General features: G+C 35.6%; 2 protein-coding genes across 7 annotated transcripts in view; one reads left to right on the forward strand and one right to left on the reverse strand.

Annotated features, from left to right (window-relative positions):
- gabrg2 (gamma-aminobutyric acid type A receptor subunit gamma2) overlaps nucleotides 1–15,016 on the reverse strand; it is a 101,988-nt gene extending 86,972 nt beyond the window's left edge. For 4 of the 5 annotated variants that reach the window (XR_012396548.1, XM_073934586.1, XM_073934585.1 and 1 more), the window contains exon 1: nucleotides 14,632–14,981. Coding sequence is in view for 4 of the 5 variants with exons in the window: in XM_073934586.1 (XP_073790687.1) it covers nucleotides 14,632–14,747 (116 nt within the window). In the remaining variant the exon portion in view is untranslated. 5 annotated transcript variants of the gene reach the window in all.
- sh3pxd2b (SH3 and PX domains 2B) overlaps nucleotides 1–17,796 on the forward strand; it is an 897,647-nt gene that overhangs the window by 21,931 nt on the left and 857,920 nt on the right. The gene's annotated exons all lie outside the window — the stretch shown is intronic.

Raw genomic sequence — 17,796 nt, forward strand, 5'->3', positions numbered from 1 at the left:
AAACAGACACACACTCTGCACATCCAAAACGAAATTAAACCTATGCATTAAAATTCATGCCACAGGGTCTTGACCTAATGTCAAAATTGTGTAATGAGTAGGAAGTGATAATGTGTAGGTCGTGTCTTGAAACAGTGTGTCTCTAAAGCCCTTTTGTGTGAGGGAGATCAGAAACTACTTTCTTCCTAAATGTATTCACATCTAAAGTTCACCGCATTTATTGCTTCCCAAAAACCATTACGAAATCAATTTAAAAAAAAAAAAAAATCATTTTAGCAATAGTAATCAAGTTATTTCGTTTTGTAATGTTTTAGAGATGACAAACTGGGATTTTATTCACAGTTTAAGATTATTATGGCTACTATCATGGAGTTCTGCATCTATTTTTCTGACAAGTCTGGGTATTTACCAACTTTAACCCCATAAAAGTCAAAGTAAAGCAAACACTAGGTTAATATATAGTACTATATTAGACGTGTCAATAATTCAATGAATTGTAAATAATATTAGGGCTGCACGATTAATCGGAAAAAAGATCACAATCTCGATTCGACCCTACACACGATCTTAATTCAGCTGTTCTACGATTCAGCCAATTATATTTTCAAGGTCAGGAGAGAAGCTTAAAGGCAGCCGCACAGGTCCTCACAGGAACATGAACACCTTCAAATGGCCTTAAAAGTGTCACATACTGTATTTATAAGGTATGATTCACCCAGAAATGTCATTTCTGTCTCATGTAATGACGTATTCGTGGCCGCGGAATCACACGTGAGCTGACCACGAGCTAACGAGCACGCGCACGCATGTAGCACACCAGTGACGGCTACTTTAGTGAACAGAACCTGCATAGGCTGTGACTAACAAGTTATACAGTTGTAAACAACGTTCAGTTTGTTGCACAGAGCGATCGTTTGAGAGCCGCGCTGACAGAATGATTTGCATGTGTGTGTGTTTTATCACAGTGACGGCAGCCATGAGCCGCACTGGGAAGTGAAAGTGAAACCTGTGCGCACATCATTTAAATGATCATAACACATTTTACAGTTATGATTACGACAAGCGGTTTATGTTTTTTTCTTTCTTTCATAGCTAACACATAGTGTTGTGCATGAAAATAAGTGTTTTACAGTGTCATTATAGCTACTCTAGCTTATATAATGTTGGATATAATATGTCTGCTTTTGCCAGTTAAAACAAATGGACTAATAATGCTGACAATGACAAAATGACAAGCACATGTCTTAAACATAATTATTCAACTTCATAATTATGAATAGCTGTATTCTGATGTCATCATTTTCCTGTGAATTAACAAACAGGACAAATTGAAAGTCTGTTCAAGTACACCATAATGACTATAATGACTATACTTCAGCTGCTCCAGAACGCAGCAGCACGAGTGGTCTTTAATGAACCTAAAAGAGCACATGTCACTCCGCTGCTCATCCGTTTGCACTGGCTGCCAGTTGCTGCTCGCATTAAATTCAAAGCTCTGATGTTTGCCTACAAAGCGACTTCTGGCTTTGCTTCTTCTTATCTGCTCTCACTTCTGCAGATCTATGTGCCCTCCAGAAACTTGCGTTCTGTGAATGAACGTCGCCTCGTGGTTCCATCCCAAAGAGGGAAGAAATCACTTTCCCGAACGCTCGCTTTCAATCTGCCCAGTTGGTGGAATGAACTCCCTAACTGCATCAGAACGGCAGAGTCATTCGCTGTCTTCAAGAAACGACTAAAAACTCAACTATTTAGTCTCCACTTCACTTCCTAATCTGCAATTGCCTCTCTGAATATACCACTAACTGTACTCAAAAAAAAATAAATAAAAATAAAAATTTTACTATTGCTTTTCTTCTTAGACTTTACAGACCTGAAACTTGCCTACAGCACTTATTCATTGTTGCTCTTAAAGTTGTGTAAATTGCTCCCTTGTCCTCATTTGTAAGTCGCTTTGGATAAAAGCGTTCTAGAAGCGTTAGTCATTCTGCTAAATGACTAAATGTAAATGTATACAAAGTTGATCATTTTAAGCAAGTGTAGAGCTACACACAGGCCTAATATTATTAGTGTTGTTTTACCTTATCGTCACTTTAGAATTATAAGGTTCTATCTGACATTTTTTGTGAAAATTTAGTTATTGACATATTCTTATTAAATGACAACTTATTGTTTACATTTTAAGACTTTTAAAAAACAAACAAACAAAAAAAATATTGCACACATGTTTGTTATATGTATTGCAAAAACTTTGAAGCTCAATATCTCAAAATCCTTCAGAACGCAGAAAGAACCTTATAATTCCAAGGTGATGATATGTTTGAGAATTACCAATAACAATAGCCTACTCATATTAACCTTTATTTTACATCTAAATAATCGTGAGAAAGAATCGTGATCTTGATTTTAAGCAAAAAAATGAATCACATTTTAACCCTAAATAATAAATAATATATAATTCTTTCTTTTGGAGTTAGGTCAATATCATGATAGTACCGTATTCTGTAATAAAAGCTTTGACAATTAATCATAACAAAATTTAATACCAACACAATCTAATGTCAGAACAATATAACATCAACTACCAAACACTATCAACATGCAGCATTTTGCAAATCACTCGCTTTCCTTTGGCTTATTTCATGCTTTATCAGTGGTCTACGCAGTGGAATGAACCGCTAATTACTCTGATAGTTTAACACAGTAGATGCTTCTCTCAGTGCTGGAAAACACCCACACAGTCTCCCATTTACTAAACAATATCATTTAACACACAACAACGTAAAGATGCCAAGTAAATCAGTCAAAAACAAAGGAAATCAAACATAATATAAAGCTCTGGTGTAAATAGTAGATGCTTGTGACCAACTATTGCTTTTTAGATATATTCAAAAGCAATTATATTTTACATTTAGCCATAGAATTCAGAATAAGTCTGTCAGAAGGATGCTCTCAACGGGGAATGAGAGCACTCAACAGCTGTTGTTGCAATGAAAGTCCCATGTCTGACATCATTGAAACACACTAATAGGCACTATGGTTATGCATTAAGCATAAATATTAAACCTAAACAACTACATTCCCAGCAAAAAAAAAATACTCTATATGCATTATGTGGTTCAACAGCCACAGTATATGTCAAACTATAGTGAGTTCAGTCCTCTGCTTGGCACCCGCTGGCAGATTGATACACACGGATGCTGGATCAGTGCTGATACTAGCAGAATATCGCATGATTGTCAGCCAATCATATATCCATTCGCTTATTTTTTCTTCTGGTTAGTCTCTGTTTCAGAGGTCGCCACAGCGCAATGAACCGCCAACTATTCCGACATATGTTTTACTTCCAGCAGCTGTTCTGGGAAACACCCATACACTCTCGCATTCACACACATTCATACACTACGGCCAATTTTGTTCATTCACTTCACTTATACTGCATGTCTTTGGACTGTGGGGGAAACCGGAGCACCCAGAGGAGACCCACACGAGAACATGCAAACTCCACACAGAATATATATATATATATATATATATATATATATATATATATATATATATATAAACCCTTATGAAATACTTCATGGCAAAATGATAAATAACATAACTTTAACTGTTTTGTCAACAAGACAATTTTTTGTATTACCACTGATGTAATGTTGTAAAATTTAGGATGAACCTCATTTACTATGTGATAGTATTTTTAAACAGTTGCCCGCAAAATTAAAAAAATGCCAGAACAGTGAAAACAACCTAAATTGCAGTCCTAAGGTATGCAGTCCACTGAGTTACCGCTGTAAGCCAATGTTCCAGGGCTTAGCCCCAGATCTCCCTGGCCCAGTTTAACCCCGGGATTAGGATATGGAAGGACTGACAACAGGCTATTAAATTGTTTTAAAAAAATATTATTTTGTTTCTAGTATTGTCAACACTGAGACATTTGTTAGGCATTCCACAACCCTATAGTATAAATAAAATGACTTTAATGCAACAATCTATTTTGAAGATCAGATTTATTTGCTTTTCGGCTTAGTCCCTTTATTAATCTGGGGTCGCCACAGCAGAATGAACCGCCAACTTATCCAGCATATGTTTTGGGCAACGGATGCCCTTCCAGCTGCAACCCATCACTGGGAAACATCCATGCACACTCATTCACACAATATAGCTTACCCAGTTCACCTTTAGTGCATGTTTTTGGATTTGTGAGGGAAACCCACACAAACACAGGGAGAACATGCAAACTTTACACAAAAATGCCAACTGACCCAGCTGGGACTCGAACCAGCGACCTTCTTGCTAAGAGGCGATCATGCTATCCACTGTGCCTCTAAATATTACAAAGATTTTAATCTTACTTGTAAAGAGATTTAGATATACAATACAACTATGCATAATCGGATAAGAGACAAATGTATTTATATATCATCGGCCACTTTATTAGGTACACCTTACTAATACCAGGTTGGACCCCTTTTGCCTTCTATGCCTTAATCCTCAGTGGCATAGATTCAACAAGGTACTGGAAATATTCCTCTGAGATTTTGCTCTATATTGACATGATAGCATCAGTCGCTGCAGATTTGTCGGCTGCACATCCATGATGAATATCTCCCATTCCACCACATCCCAAAGGTGCTCTATTGGATTGAGTCTGGAGACTGTGGAGGCCATTTGAAAGAGTGAAATAATATATAGTAAAATAAGTATGTAAAAAAACAGAAAATGTACTGACAACTAGGGCCGGAGAGGGACTCCTTTTCATCCCTGGAGTTTCAAGCCTCAGACCGGCCCACCTCAGTTCACGACTAACTATATTAAAAAAGGTCATTTCCAAATCAGTTTCTAATGGCACCATCATGTCTTTTTCAAGAAAACAGCTGCTTTAGAACTTCGAATGTTCAACAACCCTAACAGTATTATATGTCTTAAAAATACAAATGACAAAAAAAAAATTCAGATTCAAATTCAGAGATTCTCAGAGACTCAAATTTAGAGATTCAAACCCGGGTCGGCGGTGGCATAATGCAATGTGCTGACCACTGGAGCACAACAGGGTTTAAAAAATAGGTTTAAAATAGGTTTAAAAAATGTAATATTTTCCCAAGTGTAACTACTACTGTAAGAAAATATCAGAACTCTGTACATACTTTCTGTATTATCTTTGCTTGAACTGAGCCGACCTAATCCTGTTTATATGAATTAAACCTGCTTCCGACCAGGTTTGAGCTAGCAGAACTGTTGCTATGACAACAACTCTCAGATCAGTTTTGAAGAATGAAACGATCCTGGATCATGTCAAATCGTCAATAACCAAATCCAACTGAGTAATCCACATACGAAGAACGGACCCCTGGTCTCTAAAAAAAATAGAGACTTGTATTTTTGGTTTCCCTGTCCTTTTATGTTGCTAACCCCCTCCCTAGAAAAAAAAAAACGGGTTTGTAACACTATGATGTAGCTAAACTGTAAAGAAAAGGTTTGTTACACTGGGGGAAAAGTAATGATCATCTAATTCATAATCTACATGTGAGGATATAACATGAACTTCAAAACATGCCCCAAGAGGCCACTGTGCATCGCTGAAGGCCACTGCGTCAGATTTTCCTTTCATCGAGTTTATGAAATAACATAGCTGTTAAATGAAAACCCGGTTCAACTCAGCCTTTTGATACTTCACAGTGTAGAGTGGCTCATAAAAAGATAAGTTCCATTAATGGGATGTTGATGCCATTTATATGTACTGGGTCCAGCTCTTCCTCCAAATTACACCATCTGGCGTATGTACTTGTCCATCGCTTTTACAAAATGAGGCTGCAGGGAGCCACAAGAAACCAAATGTCCTCGTGTACACTGTCCTGAGGATACGGTGCGATTAACAATACATCAGCTGACACACAGAGCCCTGCAATCCCTAAATATATGACAGTCTGGCTGTTCAGAGATCAGCTCAAGTGTAAATATAGTTTAAATGTACTTCTCCGCACACATTTTGGATCTTATCTTCGGTTGACTTTCTATACATAAGCTCTGCTTCAGAACATTTATTCATTCATTTTCCTTTGACTTAGTCCCTGATTATCAGGAGTCGCCACAGTGCAATGAATCGCGAACTATTCCGCCATATATCATAAGGCTTGGGCGAAGCAGTGGCGCAGTAGGAAGTGCTGTCGCCTCACAGCAAGAAGGTCGCTGGTTCGAGCCTCGGCACAGTTGGCGTTTCTGTGTGGAGTTTGCATGTTCTCCCTGTGTTCGCGTGGGTTTTTACTTGCTGGATAAGTTGGCGGTTCATTCCGCTGTGGCGACCCCAGATTAATAAAGGGACTAAGCCGACAAGAAAATGAATGAATGAATGAATCCTAAGGCTTGATTGATTGATTGATATGTTTTACGCAGCGGATGCCCTTCCAGCTGCAACCCAGTACTGGGAATCACCCATACACTCTTGCATTCATACTCACTTATATACTACAACCAATTTTGTTCACCCACTTGACCTACAGCGCATGTCTCAGGACCGTGGGGGAAACCAGAGCACCCAAAGGAATCCCGTGTGAACACAGGGAGAACATGCAAACTCTACACAGAAATTGTCCAGCCACTGAGCCACCGTGCTGCCCTGCTTCAGAACATCTTCCATGATAATATCGAGGTGTTACTTTGGACCATGCTCCTTAAGCAGCACGCTGAGCACTATCAAAAGCAGCAGCGATCTTTTCATCATCCCACCATTCACTCTTTTAATCCCCGCGGTGCAACTTCAGATGAAAATGTCACTCAGTCCTGGGGGGCAGGCGACACGTGTCACCAGCAGCCACACCGTTAGGCATCTGATGAGCTTTTGATCTCCTTCAACCTGACACTTGCCTGCTCTATTCCTCATGGGTCTGAAAAATGTCCTGCAAAGATCGCAATAACTCGTCTACTGATACAAGTCAAGTCAAAGTGATTTACTTTCAGAGGGATATTTTCAAGAGGGCTGTTGATGTCTGCTAATACGATTATGTACACTGTAAAATCATTAATTCATTTCCTTATCGGCTTAGTCTTATTAATCCGGTGTTGCCACAGCGGAATGTACCGCCAAATTATCCAACACATTTTTAGGCAGCAGATGCCCTTCCAGCCGCAACCCATCTCTGGGAAACAGCCACACACACTCATACACTACAGACAATTTAGCCTACCCAATTCGCCTGTACCGCATGTCTTTGGACTGTGGGGGAAACGGGAGCACCCGGAGGAAACCCACGCGAACGGAGGGAGAACATGCAAACTCCACACAGAAACGGCAACTGACCCAGCCGAGGCTTGAACTAGCGACCTTCTTGCAGTGAGGTGACAGCACTACCTACTGCGCCACTGCGTCGCCACAGTAAAATAATCTAAATTACATTTTTTTTTCCTCATGACTTCGTGATGTATAACTTTATATATATTTTTAACATGTAACTTCCCCTTTTACCACGGTAAAGCTCAAAGTGTCTTCTTTCCATTGATACCCAGTTTGTGTTTGTAGCTCACTGGAGTCAGGAACTGTTACTATTTAAAGTTTGGTAGGTGTAATTCCTTAAAATTGAGCAACAGTGTACAGCAATTTTCAGATCTCTCCTGTGATGTTCAATAGGATTTAGGTCTGGGCTCTGGCCGGGCCACTCAAGGACATTGACCGAGTTGTTGTGAAGCCACTTCACTGATATTTTGGCAGTGTGCTTTGTGTCATTGTCCTGCTGTAAGATGAACTGTCACCCCAGTCTGAGGTCAAGAACACTCTGAAGCCGCAACCCATCTCTGGGAAACATCCACACACACTCATACACTACGGTCAATTTCATTAAGGATGTCTCTGTACGTTGCTGCATTCATCTTTCCCTCTATCCTGACTAGTCTTCCAGTTCCTGCTGCTGAAAAACCCCACAGCATGATGGTCGCTTACTTATGAGAGACACCAGGCCACGCGCTTGTCATTTCAGGTCAAAATACCCACACAAGTGAAAATGAGTGCCGTATAGCAGCAGTGAGAAGATTGTAAATAAAAAAGGATGTCAGAGTGGCTTTTAGGTTTCTTTTCTTGTGCATCCCAGCCCCTAGCTCCCCATCTGAAAGAGTTTTTTTTTTTTAATCATAGAGGTAATATAGTCATTTAACTTCACAAATTGTAATGTTGCAGTATGTATTTGAATATTGATGGCTGGTTCCTTTACTTGAAAGCTCAGATTTTATCCTCATAATTTGTTTTGTTGACAGAGTTTAGGGTTTACTGTGTCATTATTATTCACATCTTAAAGTTTGCTTTGATTGTTCAGCGTTCACACTTTACCATTGCACACACTTTAACATTTTATTTATCAAGTTTAAGAGTCTCTAACACTTATGTTTATTTCATTATAAAGAGATGAGATCATTTGTTTAAGGGCCATTCTTCAACTACGGGCACGTTTAGCCTTGTGAAGTTGAGTAAAAAAAAACTTGTTCAAAATGAACGTAACACAGCCTCATAAGTTTAAACAATTAGTCTAGCTTTAAGATCTGTAAGAGGACAAACTTAGATAAGAAGAGAAACATTTTTGCCATCGTAAACTGAACAAATGTCAATTCCACCACATCTCCATATACAGCTTATTTCCAAATGAAATAAATGATGGCAGTCAAACATTGTCTAAGATCATTTTTCTATCTAGTTTAACCAATCTTTCCACAATTTATATAATAATTATACATTTGTCAATTAAATAAATTAGTTGTATGCTGAAATGTGCACCTGTCACACTCAAAAATGTAATATTAATTTGGTTAAGAGCTTATTATAAAATAAACAAACTGAATTTGTATATTAAATAGAGCATAAGCTTATACATTGTGGATACACTTTTAATTCGTGATGAGAACTTTTAAAATATTTTTTTAAATGTTGGTGGTGATGGAAATGACATTTCAACAGTTTATTGTGAAAAGAATTAAATAGCTTCAGCGATTAGCTTTGAATCATTTACCTTCATTTTGTTTGGTTTTTAAAAGCATCTTTGAAGGTACATGTTTGGAAATTACGTAGAATAAATGTATTTCCTGATTAAGCAATATTTACCTTGATTTTTCCTGAGTTTTAAGTGTTTTTGATAAAAATTTTAATATCCTTCATCTTGAACATGTGCACTATTAATTTTTATAGAAACCACCTAAATAATCTCTCACACAAACTTTTTAAAGCGACATGACAGTGTTGTCCTGGAAATGACACTGATACTGTGCGACAGCTATAATTTGTGTAAGAAAATAATATTGATAATAGTCTCACATTAATACCTATAAAATATGTATTTTTTTCACTAGTGCTTAATTAAAATGCATTAATAGATAAATAATATTTTAAAATGTTGTTTTCACTGTTAAAGTTTAAAACTCTGGGTGCACGACAAGGTAAATCAGTGATTTTGTTTTGACACCTAAAATGAGGTTGAATACTATGAAAAATATATAACAGAAAGCTAGTATTTTTTTAAAGTAGGTTTTATTGTTAGTTTGACAAAGATATATATATATATATATATATATATATATATATATATATATATATATATATATATATATATATATATATATATATATATATATATATATATATATGATCAAAGGACATAAAAGTGCCCATAGATGAAGAATTACACTTAAAAACTTTTCTTTTTGACTATTAAAACTATTTGCCTTAGTAATGTTGGTAAATTAAAATAGTTACATTTAAAATAATCCTAATATTCCTAAATGTGTTGTTATAAAATATTCAATAATTATCTATATCGAATGATATAAAACATGATTTCATGATCATTTTTTTTTTTTGCAATTTTACCCAGCCCTTTTCAAAATCATAAATAAATGGGGAAAAATGTAAATAAAAACATTAAAAACACAAAATATGAAAAATTGCTTATTTACGGATATATATATATATATATATATATATATATATATATATATATATATATATATATATATATATATATATATATATATATATATATATATATATTACAGTGTATCAATCAAAAACCAACAAGGAAAGAAGCACACTTTCAGAAAGAACACAGTCTTCTTCTTTTTCCTCACAAAAATCGAGCGTATGGAGGAGATAACCCTAAGTGACAACATTAGTACCAGTCAATGCTAATTCTTCATTAGGCAGCTGTCAGTCAATGACTACAGTGCTGTTAAAGGTGTCGTAGGAGACCTTGGAGAATGCTAACATTAGCCTGCTAGCACTGAAAGACTACAGTACATCCTACCCTGCAAATGAGGTGCATGCACACAGACTTTTAATTTTCAGTCAGCCAGCCCAAGCGCTTCTGATGCTTCTGTCACAAAATCGTCACATTTAAGATCTGATTTCTTTGAAAAATCTGTAATCTTCACTGCCTGATTGATATTAAAAATAAAGTGGGTCTCAATCCCGGCAAGAAGCACTGCATTAAGTTCCATTTTTCCCTGCCTTGTCCTTAAAATATGAACATTTATTTTACCTCAGTATTTTCAATGGAGTTTCTGCGCTAGCCTGCTGCTACTGACAGCGCTAGTGTTTTCAAGGTCTTTCATCTTGTTTTACGCTCGAACGACTTAATGCTTAAGTTTATTTAACTGATTGTATTTTAATTACTTTTCAAAAAGTACAACATCTTTTGGGAGTTTGTGCAAAAAATGTGTGTCGTGGCTGCACGATTTGGAGAAGAAAATCTAATTGTGAATTGTGAGCGCACATATCGAAGATATCTAAAGAGAAGTCTTTCACTCTAGGTTAAAAATCCTACACTTTTTCTTTTCTTTTGACTTTTACTAAATAAATAAGGAGATGAAAACGACAACCCTAGCTCATTCTGAAAACGTAGTCCCGCGGACGTTTCTGGAGACCGCAATTCACGTAGCCGAATGACTGCATTTAATTTTTTTAAGCGAACGCTATGGGGTGGTGTGACGCCGGTTGGGTTTAGAGAAGGAGGGTGGGTCGCCCAGTCAATCATTCAGTCATTTAGTCAGTCGGACAGACGGTCACTCGACAGCGGCCTCCGGCAGCAAATTGCGAAGTGCGCGAATGGTCACGTGATTTACGTTTTTGGTGGCGTAGTGTGGACGAAGATATGTTCAGAAACACTAGTTGAAATGCTAGTGTGGACGCGGATCGTTTTTGATCTAAAATGCCGTTTAAAACTATAACGCATTAGTGTAAACAGGGCCTAAGGCACTCGGTCTGCAGCCTCGAGCCAACACAACCTCGGCTCAGTTGGCATTTCTGTGAGGAGTTTGCATGTTCTCCCTGTGTTTGCGTGGGTTTCCTCCGGGTGCTCCGGTTTCCCCCACAGTCCAAAGACATACTGCAGGTGAATTGGGTAGGCTAAATTGTCCGTAGTGTGAGTTTATGACAGGCCCAGACGACAGGCCGGCCGGAATGTGTAAAAAAAGTCGTTATCATTTGGACAAGTTTAAAATGGCTTGTTCCTAAGAGCCAACCCCGCAACCATACGGGACTAAGGCCAAAGAAGAAGAAGAAGATATACAGTAGATAATAGCCCCTTTCACACATACAGACCTTTCCGGAAAATTACCGGCAATTTTCCGGAAAGGTTGTATGTGTGAACAGGTCCTTTTTGAAAATACCGGTAAATTCGTTCTGGCTATTTTCCGGAAAGAGAAGTTGTAACATTACCGGCAATTTGCCGGAATGCTGCGCTGTGTGAACGCAGAAGGAAGATTTCCGGAATAAGCGTGTGCACGTCTAGAACGTGCTGACGTAAGACGTCTGCTTTAGCCAATCAGAACAGTCAGACGCATTTAGGTCCGTGCGGTTTATGAGAATAAAAGCCTTTGAATATTTTCCCAGACACATTTAGCTGCTAGAAGTTAGTCAGATCACGTTTATATGTTCTTCTTAATGCCAACTGTGTTAATGATCATCGATGAGATGCTTATGATAAGCCGTTGTTTGTTTACCTTCAAGCTTTGCGTGTGCCCATGAAACAGCCTGTGAGCGCCTGCACACACACATATTATGAAAATCTCGAAATGCGAAAGTGATCCTGCGAAAGTTGTTTACAATATTGATCATCCACAGAGTTTGTAATTTAGTCAAATGTTTACAAATACAATCGCAGCCGTTTAAAGCTCATTTGTGGTGAATGATGTCAGAATTTACCGGTATTTTGGAATGGATGTGTGAACGCTCTTTTCCGGAAAATTTCCGTAACGTCCTCGTCTGTGTGAACAGCGCTTTTTTGAATATACCGGTAAAGTCGTTCTGGAAATTTTCCGGATATTTACCGGTATCACTGTGTGAAAGGGGCTAATGACTGGTTTAACATAAAAAAGCTTTCATTATAATTACCACTGATGCTTTTGTGGCTTATGTGACTAAATGCTCCAGCCCTTAAAAGGCCATGACTAGGCATACTGGTTTACTATGAATTATTATCATTAGTAGGCCTTTAAGACTGTTGTGATACAGGCAATTGACTCTGTTGACGTCTCCACCTAAGAACTTCCATTTGAAGATCTAGGGTTTATAAATAGTCAGCAGATTACCCTGCAAAAAAACATAGTACTAGTTTTAGCAAGCTTAAGCTGTGTTAATGCTTTGTGACTTTTCCTTTCACGAAACAGATGCCACTGGATAACTGTTATCAGTGCTGATTATCTGTTAATTTGTTTTTAATTTACCTTCTTTTTTCTTCTTTAATAACAATAATAATAATAATAATAATAAAAGTACACATACATTACTTTAGATGTACACTTTAGATTTAGATTTTATACATATATACAGTTGAAATCATTATTATTATTAGTATTATTAAGTTATTTATAATGGAAATACTTTATAACTATTAATTTCTAGTAAATGATTTATATTACCTTTGCTATGATAACGGTACATACTATTTTACTAGAATTATTTTGCTAGAATTCAGCTATTTAATGGCATATGTAACTAGGTTAATTAGGTTAACTAGGCAAGTTAGGTTAATTAGGCAATCACTGTATAACAATGGTTTGTTCTGTAGATAATTGAAAAAAAAAAATTGCTTGGTTTAAAAAAAAACAACTGCTTTTATTTGAGTTAAAATAAAACAAATAAGACTTTCTCCGGTAGAAAAATGTAAATAAATATTTTTAAATTAAATTAAAAGTTAATTAAAATAATTAAAATAAAAGTATTTAAATAAATAAATCAATAAAATGTGTAAATAAATGCAATTAAAATTTAATTTAATTTAAATACTTAAAATAAATTAAATTAAATAAAATAAATTAAGTTGGCGGTTCATTCCGCTTTGATGACCCCGGATTAATAAAGGGACTAAGCCGAAAAGAAAATGAATAAATGAATGAATGAATAAATTAGTTTAATTAAATTTAATCTCCACACTGTTTTTTTAAAAACAGTCAGGAAAAAAAACTGCTGTGTTTAAGGCAGAAATAAAGAGTTTTTCATTCTATTACACAAAGGTGGCTTTATTGTGTTTTAAGGAAAATCGGGCCACGAGTCCACATATATAAACATCAATTTTCTCTAAAAGTACATCATATCAAAAGTTTACTTAGGTTATATTCTAATTAGGTTCTAATGAGCCCAAATAGCAAAGAGAAGTAAAAAAAAATGCATGTAAAAAAATAATTAAATAAAAAAGATTGGGCCTTAAGAGGTTAAAAAAACCTGCTTTTATTCCACAAAAAAAAAAAAAAAAAAAAAAAGACTTTCTCCGGTAGAAAATGTTAAATAATTTAAACAATTATATTTAAATTAAATTAAAATGTTAATTTAAATAATTAAAAGAAAGTTATTTAAATAATAAATAAATAAATGTGTAAATAAATACAATTAAAAATGTAATTTAATTTAAATAAATAAAATTAACTTAAATTAAATTAGATTAAATAAAATTATATGCAATCTTTCTCTCAAACACTTTTTTTAATTTTTTTTTTTTACGTCAGATATCTACTTTAATAATTCAGCTTGCAGCATTTTACCTTCTATGCCTAAGCTCAGACTGTGTCTAGTTAGGCCAGAATTGTTCCTGATTCTTCATCAGCAGGTGGAGAGGAGGAGTCAATCCCTGACTTAAATCTTCTTAAACAAAACGTCTTGACTGAAATGGCGTCATATACATGCCAAAGCCATAAACTATGACTACATTAAATGAGAAATAGCGTGCATGTTAAAGTGACAACAATACAGCCTGGTTCGGATTCAGGCTGAATTAATAACAGCTGTTTGAATAATGACACACCTTCTGAAAAGCAGTGCAATTACATAACTGTATTATTATTATTATTATTATTATTATTTAGGCACTTGTTATTATTAAATATTTATTATATTTTAATAAACATGATTTAGGGATTGTGTTGAGCTTATTTGAGTTTCGCCATATTTTACCACGGTAAATGTCCGATAGATATATATTTAAAGCTATATATATATATATGACAATCTGTCACACACGACAACGTATATCCATTACCCAGACTATAGAGAGGAGATTAGAGGAATCCAACGGAAATAGAGCAGCTCTCACCGCAGACACTGCAAACACACGAGCCGATACAAGGTTTGCGCACCGAAAACACACAATAATATGCTGTCCTTACCTCAGAGGAAGATGGGCGATTAGAAAAGCCCACAGAAAGAGCTTGAGTGTCACCGCGGGGATGGCCATCGCGTTCAGGCATTTAGAGGAAAAATGAAGAGAAGCCATCATCACCATCTTGCTCTCTCTTCACGCAGATGGACGTGTCCCCTTTATTTACTGCCTTTCTTCGCTATGACACATAGCAGAGCGCGTTGGATTTCTCGTCTCAGAGCCCGACTATCCAATAACGCACCGAGCAAAGCGAATGAAGGTATACTGCTCTATTAAAGCAACGGCGGGTATTCGGTGATATAAATAATAATCGCCAAAGACGAATGCGGTCTCCACCGTGGAACTGGGAAATAATGTGTGGATCTGCAGATGATGTGTGTGAAAGCGGATCTGATGCACGTCGCTGCAGCACACAACAACACATGCGTGGTAGAGATGAAATCAAAGCTCACATGCTTCTATTAATAAAACCAGTCGGCTATATATCCAGATAATATTAAAACTACCATGCTATGAGCAACGCCTCACGCAAAGCATCCGCTAATGCCTTGCGTCTAAATTTACGTTTTTGTTATTATTATTATTATTATTATTATTATTATTATTATTACTTATTACTCATTACTTATTACTACTATGCTTATTATTATAATTGTTGTTGTTTTTGTGCAGTATCCAATACAAAAGAGTAAATAAATAATCCCTAATTTAGGCTGAATGATGTTGGGGGTTGCCAAGCAGCTTATTCAAAATATTCGCTTTCAGTAGTGTTTTCGAGTTTAGACTCTGGATTTACTCGGTTTTTTAATAGTTTATGTTGTTAATGTATATTAAATCCATAAATGTAAATCTGGATTTACCCGTTTTCTGAATTATGTTGTTAATATTAAAGCCACAAATGTAAATATATTCTTCGTAAGTCAAAGAGGCTGGCTCCTATAGCATCATCGTCTGTTTCTGAATCTGAATTATCGGAGTGATTGATATTTATCTGGCTGAGAGTGTTGTGATTGTGTTTGAGGAGGGAGCGAGACTGTCGTGATGAGCCCACAGGAAGCTGTCCTGCCTCACAGCATGAGGGAAAAGAATTAAGAGCATGGTAATTCCACGTGATGTCGGAGACCAATGACTGCGCACAGCTTACAGATGTCACTATGACTCTTAACTGAGTTGGAGTGACAGCATTTTAGTGACAGTGGCTGTTTTCTTCTACACTATGAACAAATAGCAAGCGTCTAGTTGTGTGGTTGTATTTCAGTACCATGGACAGCTCCGTAAGCATTTTCCACTATAACGGTATATGTATAGTTGAGGGCAAAATTAGTAGCCCACCTGTGATTGTTTTTTTTTTTTTTCAAATATTTCCTAAGTGAGCATTCTATATTTTTTTCTTCTGGAGAAAATCTAATTTATTTTAGTTTGGCTGAAATAAAGGAAACATTTTAAGGTCAATATTATTAGCCACCTTAAAGAGCTATGGAGTCAATCTAGGGCCATATACACTTGCAAAATAAAAGAAAGCTTTGCAAACAAAAATAAAGTAGTGAGCAAAAAATAAAAAAAGCAAATCTCCAAAAATTGCAAAGCGAAAATTAATTTGGCTACAAAAAATAAAAAAACTGCAAAGGGAAAATTAGATTTGGGAAGTAAAAATGAAAATTGCAACACCAAAAAAAATAACTGCAAAACAAATAAATAAATAAATAAATAAATCAAGCAGTGCCAAAAAGCATATTTATAAATATTTATAATTTTTTTATTTATTTATTTGCAGAACATTTTTTTTTAGCATTGGCTTTACAAAACCCATCCAGTCAGTTGCAGTGCTCGTTTTGATTTGCTTTATAGTAACCTACTACCGGACCTATTGGGCTTTAAGACCACCTCGGTGATACTGTATCTCCAAGTGATGATGTTGCTTAAATACAGGCAGTTCCATTGACTGATCAGTTGAAGTCAGAATTATTAGCCCCCCCGAATTATTAGACCGCTTCTTTATTTTTTTTTACAAAATTTTTCCCCCCAATTATGTTTCTAAACATAATAGTTTTATAACATTTATTTAGTAATATTTGACTAAATATTTTTTCAAGACACTTCTATACAGCTTAAAGTGACATTTAAAGGCTTAACTTGGTTAATTAGGTTAACTAGGCAGGTTAGGGTAATTAGGCAAGTTATTGTTTAACGATGGTTTGTTCTGAAGACAGTCGAGAAAAAATATACAGCTTAAAGGGGCTAATAATTTTGTCCCTAAAATGGAGTTTAAAAAATTAAACCTACTTTTTTTCTAGCCGAAATAAAACAAATAAGACTTTCTCCAGAAAAAAAATATTATCAGACATACTGTGAAAATTTCCTTGCTCTGTTAAATATCATTTGGGAAATATTTAAAAAAGAAGAAAAAAAATTCAAGGGGGGCGAATAATTCTGACTTCATCTGTATATATATATATATATATATATATATATATATATATATATATATATATATATATATATATATATATATATATATATATATATATATACAGTATATACACACACACACACAAATTTACAAATAGTTATTACTTTATTAATTTTTTATTGCAAATATTTTTGTTTTTTGCACTGCTTGACTTTTTTGCAGTTTTTTTTTTTTTTTTTTGCAATTTTCATTTTTATTTCTCCAAACTTAATTTTTCCCTTGCAGTTTTAAATTTTTGTTGGCAAAATAAATGTTTGTTTCTTAAAAAAATTATTTTCGCTTTGCGATTTTTGGAGATTTGGGTTTATTTATTTTTGCGCATTACTTTATTTTTTGTTTGCAAAAATTTCTTTTGTTTTGCAAGTATATATGGCCTAGATTGACTCCATAAAAAGTCCCTATTATGGGTTTTTGAAAATGAGATTCCACGCAGTGTGTAACACAGCCCTAAGTGAATGAAAACTAGGTTTAAATCTGGAAGTGCACTGTGTTTAAAACTATTGATTCTTCAAGGAAAGAGTCGACTCAAAGTCGAATAAATGAATTGAGTTGGGTTTGGATGTCTTGCCTGAACACATCAACATTGAGATGGTACAACACCAATGTAGTGCCGGATCTGGTAAAATGTGAACGTGTCTTTCCCAGTCAGTCCTGGAGGGCCGATGTCCTGCTGAATTTAGCTCCAACTTGCTTCAACACACC

Source organism: Danio rerio, chromosome 21 (assembly GCF_049306965.1).
Source record: "Danio rerio strain Tuebingen ecotype United States chromosome 21, GRCz12tu, whole genome shotgun sequence".
Lineage (NCBI taxonomy): Eukaryota > Metazoa > Chordata > Actinopteri > Cypriniformes > Danionidae > Danio > Danio rerio.